Source organism: Nomia melanderi, chromosome 12, assembly GCF_051020985.1.
Source record: "Nomia melanderi isolate GNS246 chromosome 12, iyNomMela1, whole genome shotgun sequence".
Taxonomy (NCBI): Eukaryota; Metazoa; Arthropoda; class Insecta; order Hymenoptera; family Halictidae; genus Nomia; species Nomia melanderi.
This window is the reverse complement of record NC_135010.1, coordinates 15,398,379-15,405,424: the sequence shown is the minus strand read 5'-3', so window position 1 is coordinate 15,405,424 and position 7,046 is coordinate 15,398,379. Positions and strand designations below refer to the sequence as shown.

At 52.0% G+C, this 7,046-nt stretch overlaps 2 protein-coding genes across 4 annotated transcripts; both read left to right on the top strand.

Moving 5' to 3' along the window:
• The first annotated feature begins 48 nt into the window (after window positions 1-48).
• LOC116433665 (uncharacterized) lies at window positions 49-4,842 on the top strand. Of its 3 annotated transcripts, none has more exons than XM_031992005.2 (3): window positions 49-870; window positions 2,795-2,938; window positions 3,703-4,842. In XM_031992005.2, the coding sequence occupies exons 1-3, from the start codon at window positions 823-825 to the stop codon at window positions 3,997-3,999; spliced, it is 489 nt and encodes a 162-aa protein (XP_031847865.1). In that variant the 5' UTR covers window positions 49-822; the 3' UTR covers window positions 4,000-4,842. The 3 variants fall into 3 exon arrangements, with proteins under 3 accessions (XP_031847865.1, XP_031847866.1, XP_031847867.1); XM_031992006.2 differs by lacking the exon at window positions 49-870 and adding an exon at window positions 1,832-2,490; XM_031992007.2 differs by lacking the exons at window positions 49-870; window positions 2,795-2,938 and adding an exon at window positions 2,952-3,174.
• A 576-nt stretch (window positions 4,843-5,418) lies between these two features.
• On the top strand, window positions 5,419-6,938 carry LOC116433664 (uncharacterized). Its single transcript, XM_031992004.2, has 3 exons — window positions 5,419-5,569; window positions 5,727-5,995; window positions 6,337-6,938. Exons 1-3 carry the CDS (start codon window positions 5,452-5,454, stop codon window positions 6,472-6,474), a joined length of 525 nt encoding a protein of 174 aa, XP_031847864.2. The 5' UTR covers window positions 5,419-5,451; the 3' UTR covers window positions 6,475-6,938.
• Window positions 6,939-7,046: the final 108 nt, after the last annotated feature.

Sequence of the window (7,046 nt, the reverse complement as noted above, 5' to 3'; positions counted from 1 at the left end):
TCGAGCGATCGAATCTCGGCCTTTGCGCGTAAGGCCGAATAGATTATCCGCGAAGACGAATCTATTTGACCAGCTATGCGAATTTCAGAGGAGCGAACGTTGGAAGTTCACCGAATACGTTCGAGCGGATTCAATGGAGCCTCGTTTCTACTCGAAGAAATGAAAGGCTGTACCCGAATGACACCGTTCCACACCCTGGAATCCGCAGAATGCAAAACAGAAAAGAAACGGCGACTGGATAATGGCCGTTGCCATTTTTGAACGAGCCTGTAGGTCTCGGAACGGCAGTCCTAAACGGACGACGTCGTCGGCTACCTAATTAATTCTTCGTCGAACCGAGTGACAAGCGTTACGCGGATAGGTATGAGCGGACAGCGTCGAAGGCGTTCGTACACGCGAGTTCTGCAGCAATCCGTCCAACCTTCATTAGTTGTTGACCGCGCACCGTCGCGTACGCTTCAAAACTTTCGCCTAGCGATCAGTCGCATCGACGCGACCTGCACCTGCGGGTCGGTCGGGCTCGACAGGAGCTGTTTTCCATTTGTCGTTTACTATTTATCGTTTCTCCGTTTATCTTCCATTTCACTAATTATCACAGTCGATATCCTCTCTGTTCCGCGGCTAAACCAGTGAAAGCTTTCCAGCATTCTCGAGGAAGTGAGGTCGTCGGCTGCGAAACAGCTTCGATAACGAAACCATGATAAGACGAACGGTCTGACCGCATCGGATTTTCGAAAGAAATCAAAGGAAGAAGAGGACAGACGTTCGATCGGATGGTCTCGGCGATGATTCGGTGAGCGACATTGCAAGACCGCCGCCAGTATGAGGTGCTTCAAGAGTTTCTTTCAGCACACGTGGCATCCGCAACAGGTAATTTCCCTTGTACGCGACTGAACAAAAGCGTATGACCGACGACTCTCGCAACGGTTACGGTTTAACAGAGTTACACTGGGAGGAAGTTTCGCGCTCGTCTTCCATGTCCGTAGACTTTTACGCGTGCAAGCTCCCGTGGCTGGTGCACTATCTCGAAGCATATTTGTATCGACCTTGTGTACGCGCGATAGACAATCCTTCCCTCTGTTCGAAGGAACAGAAGAGTAAAGAGCATTTGTTCAATCGTTTTCGCGCGACTCCTCCGCGGAACGTATCTCCACCGCAACGAAGAAGGTCGCTACACTCCGTTCATTAATATCTTCCGCGTATCGCGTTACTCCGACGACACGTCGGTGCATAGTCATCCGTATCGGTAGCCTCGACGGCCTCTGGAAAGGCAACAACTTTCGTTCGTCGAGGATGCGACGATACTTTCACCGCTCAGCTGAGATAGGGTTTCTAATCGGTTCCACCGTCTCCGAAAACGAGAAGGGAACCGACGAAAAACAGAATCGCCCATCGTCGGCAGACTTCAACCGATTCGCGGTGTCGCGCGGCTCTTCGCCAGGTTAAATTTCGTCGCGATCGACGAGCGTCCTTCCGTTCCTCTCGCGGTTTGTCTCCTGCCATGGACGGTCAACGTTAGAGCGACGAGAAACATGAGCCTCGCCAGATTACGCAAGGTATCCTTTAACTATCGTTGCGGAGAGCAGTCGGTCGCATCCTTGAGACCCGTTGCGCCAGCGCATCTGCACGCATCACGGTTACATCATACGGACTGAAACCGCATCTACAAAATTCCTGGCATTTCGATTTCAGAGCTGTACACCTCGGAAGACCAGTTTGGTCGAGGAGGCGTCGAGTCGATTAGATTGATCATTCCCAGCGATCGCGAGGTGCGAAGCGTTCGACGGGCCGACGAGTTTCGAATAGTTTTCGAGCGGTTCGTCGGAGACGAACGAAAGATCGATCGCGAGATCCGGCGCGGACGAGCGGAAGATCAGCTCAATCTCGGTTAGCCGAGCGCGTTCCACGCTGCGACGACTCGATTCATGCGTTCGCGTTCTCGTGACGCTGCGATTGACGAGCCGGAGCTCCTCCCGGGAGGATTAGAGCGTGAGCGATGTACGCGGCGGCAGCGATTCGATAACGAAAGATCAGGGGTCGGGGATGATAAAGTTCGAGATAATGGGCCCTACTCGGCGTAACTGGTCAGTTCCTATGGTACCGCGCACGGGCGAACCACGACCTTTCTACCGTGATGTAGGTTTTCTCGCGTCTTCACCTCGCCGAATCGTGGCACGATCCTCGAGTTGCAATACCGGCCTCGATCGCGATGGCTAGTTCGATCGAGCAGTGAAGCGAGCCTGTTCCCGCGGTCCCGGGACAAGTTGAGCGTCCGTTTCGAACGGTCGCGCGAAACGAACAGAATTCCATGGTTTTCCGAGTGAAAGTGACCGCGCTACCGTTCGATTAGGATAAGAGGCTGCTCGGGAAAGCCGGCGTGCTTCCAGCGGAGGGTTCACCGGCGAAACATGAGACTTCGCGAAAAGACCAAAGGAATACCAGCGACGAAGCCAGTACCACGGGGAAACATGGATATTCGCGTGCAATAACGTGAGTCGCCTTTTCGGACGAAACTTTTCCGATGCGGAAATTACGCGTCGCGTCGGAGCCGGCACGAGCGAGTCTCGCGATCGAGCAGGCCGGAGAGTTCATGAATCATTGACCCGTTCAATTTCCGAGGCGACCTTCTCCGCGCGACCCATGACACGAGTCGTATCTCCCGAATCCGCTGCAGCGAAGATCGCTCGATCTTTCGTTGGGAAACGAACGTTTCCCCGTCTACGGTTCGATCCGCGCGGATCGTGTTCGAAGCCGCTCGAAACCGATACGTCTGAGGGTACGATATCGTTCGCAGATGGTGATTATGGCATCGACCGACTCCATATGGGACTACCCGTACCCGAGCCAAGCGAGCAGCGTGATGGGCTTGGTTTACGGAACCGGACCAGAACCCGAACCAGACTATTTCCCTCCCAAGAGTCGGATTCCAGAAGCTCGCGTAACGTATCCGTTCCTTTCACCTCCCGAAAGTTCACCGCGTCGGTATATCGCTATTCGAAATTTCCTCGCGAAAGCGGCACGGTCGAGGATCCGAGGTGTGCATCGGCGCGCGTAATGTACTTCGCGTGTCGCAGCTGCGCGCTCGACCTGTCGAGCATTCCGTTCACGTGCATCGCCATAAACGGATCCCACAAATCTCAGCATGGCATCGTTTCGCTCGAAGATTCGGAACAGGTACGACCGACGCGGTGCTTTTCTAACGCGCGGCTAACACCGCCTGGAAATTCGACGGGAAACGGAGGGAGACAGGAAACCGCGGTCCGGGTCGAGCAGTCCGTCGCGAAAACCGCATCGCGCGGATACGCTCTTCCTTATCAATGTTATTTTCGACTTCGGGAACACTCGACGTCCTCGAATGTTTGAGCGTTTAATCGGTTCGATCGAACGGCCGAATCTCGTCCGATCGAGTCTTCCTGCCCGCGAGTCGGAAACGCGACGACGACGACGACGACGATTCCGACGTTCTCTCGAGGAAACCGGTAACCCGGGAGCGAATACCATCGAAATCCAACGAACGGCCGACCAGCAAACAAATCCTTATCTGTGTTTTGACTCGTCGTAACGATCCGAGCGTGAATAACAGAGTCGCGAACCAACACCGACCGATAAGTGTAGTCGGCCGGCTACGCGTTCCCCGATTGTTAGGCGGCGGCGGTGACGGCGGGAGACCGGAAAGACTCATTGCTCCTAACGAATTTGTAGATGGAGAGCCTGTCGAGGTTCGAGCTGACGAAGACGGAGTCGAGGAGCGTGGACGAGACCGAGCTGGCCGAAGTGAGGACGACCCTGCCGACCAACAATGCGGCCACCTCGACGCCCCAGCAACCCGGCGGCGTCCCCTGCAGGAACAACGGATGCAAAAGCTGGTCGAGCCGCTCGGAGTCGCGGCTGGAGAGCCCGTGGCACTTCCTCAAGACCGTCTTCCTCGTCTCGGTGATCGTGGCGCTGGTCCTTTGGGTGATCGTCTACGCGTCCCTCTCGCAGTATCGAGTCCTGTGACGCCGGGACCACCGGCATCCGGAACTCTTTCGATCGACCTCGGACACCCTACGACCCGAACGTTCGAGTTCTCTCCGTTGCGAATCGATTCGGAAACTTTTTCGTGAATTTCCCCGTGAAATACTTCACCGGACTCAGGACGCATCGTTCGTATTTTCTTGTTTCAACGCGATTCGAGTTGTCTCGGGACGCCAAGTGGAATCTGTTTTTTGTTCTGTTCGCACTGTAGAGGATTCACGATCCACGGATGGGGAGTTGATTGCTCGAACGAACGATAGAACGATAAGAGAAACGTAAGATGCTCGTATATGAAGGAGGATCGCGAATAAAACCTGTCCGAGATCGGTGATATTTCCACTTCCGATCCCCGCTCGCTTCGCGCCAAGGCTGAGAGTATACAGTGTAGCGCTCGAGATTGAAAATACACGGCTCTGGAAGTCGTAAGAAGAAATTTTATGGGATCTGAAAGTAATAGTTGTCCGACAACCGGCCCGTGCGGTCGCGAAAATTACGTAACGCCAGGTACGTTTCGTCACGACTATTCGCGCGATTATTCCGAGTGACCGCGAGTCGCTGACGTAACTACGCGTAGAAAATCCCGAGGCGTCGACGAGGAAATCCTTCGATTGTTCGCTAGAGAGAAGAGACAAGATAAAAATGTCTAAAGACGACCAGACGTTTCGATCTCTCGCGTCGGACGGAAAGTCCATCGTCGTAGGAGTGTCGCAACGATCCTTGTAAATAAATACATTTATCTACGAATAGTATTGCTAACTTTATAATCGACGGAAGAGTTTTCTATCAATCGTTTGTACATAACCGAATAAATTGTAAAAATCCAGAGACCGCTTTTCCAAACATCGTTCTTCCATTAAACAACAGATAACGTCGAGTCGCTCTCTTATCGCGACTACGTCGAGCGCGATTCGGAGCATCGTCCGTTCGAATTGCGAGCTTTTCTAACAATGAGATACGACTCGAGAGCGTCCAATCTACCGTCGAAATCGTCGGTTAAACGATGACGAATCGTGAAGTTAATCGGCGACGCGCGGGACCTTGAAGTGCGCCGAATGTTAACTGCGAATATATGACGCTCTGCGACCAATTCCCTTTCCTTCTGCATCGGAGATATCGAAGGGCAGCGATCGTTTGATAAACCAGAAGACTAAGCGTCGTTAACGAGGAACGAGTAACGAGGAACGCGGCCGTCTTTAGTTTCCCGAAATATCGGCCACGCGTCTCGTGACATCTGCGGGGCGCGTAGTTCTTTAAGATTGGCAGAGAACCGAACAGGCAAGACGAATATCAATCCTCTCGAGAATACTATGGATCTTTCTCTTCTCTACTATCTAATTCTTCCTCCATCTATTCCTTCTCTACAGCGCAAGAAGTAGAAGATACTCGTCGAAAGCATCAAGCGAAACGGCAAGCGGAAGCTGCGTTCCCTGGTAGATGTTTCGAAGGAAACACCGATCCGGCAATCTGAAGCAGGAAAGGGAGAAGATCACGCAGTACCTGCAGAGCTTCCTGTCTCGAGTACGAGATCCTGAGTACGGGGATCCCGGAAAAGGTAAGATCGCGGTACCAGTGTCTGCGTACCTCTGAACCGATTTCTTTGGTAATTTCGCAGAGGATCGCCTTTCCAATAATTGCGAAAAGAAACGAGGCATAGGTAATTGCGACTTGTCCGGTAGTTCCAGTGTCAAACTAAATTTGATTCTGTGCAGGGGACGATGCCGCGGCGGAGGACGCAACGTTGAGCGGATCGACGAGCAGACGGATCACCGAAGATGCGAGGAATAAAGTGTTAGCTGCCGAGAGTACCAGCGTCGCCATTCGATTGTCCGCGTTGGACGTTCCTGGACCCTCGAGAGTCGAACCTAGCAAGAAGAAGTCGGACCCAGTCATGCGGAAGTCCACGCAGGACAAGTCTACGCAAATGTGGAAGAATCTGAGCACGCAGAAGCTCCAGGCGGACGAACAAGACGACGACGATGTAATTAACACGAGCCGCTAACGAGCTGCCTCGCGTTTCACCGACAAAGTGAAATCGAATCTTTGTTATGCGAACGCGCGACCCGACTGTTGCCCTGCCGTGCACCTCGCAACGTCTGTTACGACACGCGCGCAATCGTTTGGAACAGATTCGCTTTCCAATGCTCTCTCATTCATCGAATCGATCGACAAAGTATTAAAACTATGTATTGTAACATTCGAGAAATGGAAAATTCTAAAATCTGTCTGTCGATCGTTTCGATTCTCCAGAGGATCGACGAATAGAATCGTGGATCTTCCGCAGAGGTTTCAATCGACTTCCAATAAATCGTTTCCTTTCAGTCCGACCAGCAAGAATATCCTCAGAGACCAAAGTACATTCTGGTAGGATGGGATCGTTTCCGTTCGAAGCTGATGGTCCTACTGATAGTCCTGTTCCTTTTATGGGTAGTGATCTACTTCCCGTTGATTGGGAGCTGAAAGTCAATAGCGAAGATTAACTTTATCATTCGTCGAACGGAAACTGTATCGTAGAGTTCTCTCTCGAACTCTTCCGATCGTTGCGAAACGGTAACTTGTAAATATGTAAATAAGTCTTGGAAGAGCACAAAGATGTCACGCGCCGATCATTTTCGAATAAAGACGCCGTTCTGCTAATTATCTACTACCAATTGTGACACAGTGCGCCAAGTTCAATTACGACGCGATAACAACAACGTAACGTTGCCGATAACGAGTAACGGTAAAATTGGCGGACCAATGGTGTTCGATTCGAATGCAACGGAATAAAACGATGCAAAAGAGAATGTTCTCTAGAGAACCACATTGTACTCTTCACTTGAGAATCCCTCGATTCTGCCCTCCTGAATCTGAATAAAATCGATTACGATCGGACCCCTATGAGTCACGGTGCTTCCTTCCGTCTCCGTCCGACCGAGCCGTTGGAAAACAAAATATTTACCGTCGGTATCGCCGGGAAAGGAAGTTCGGCTGTTAACGAGGCGAGACGCGCGTCGAATTAACCGAGCATTACGAGCGAAAGGAACGATCGC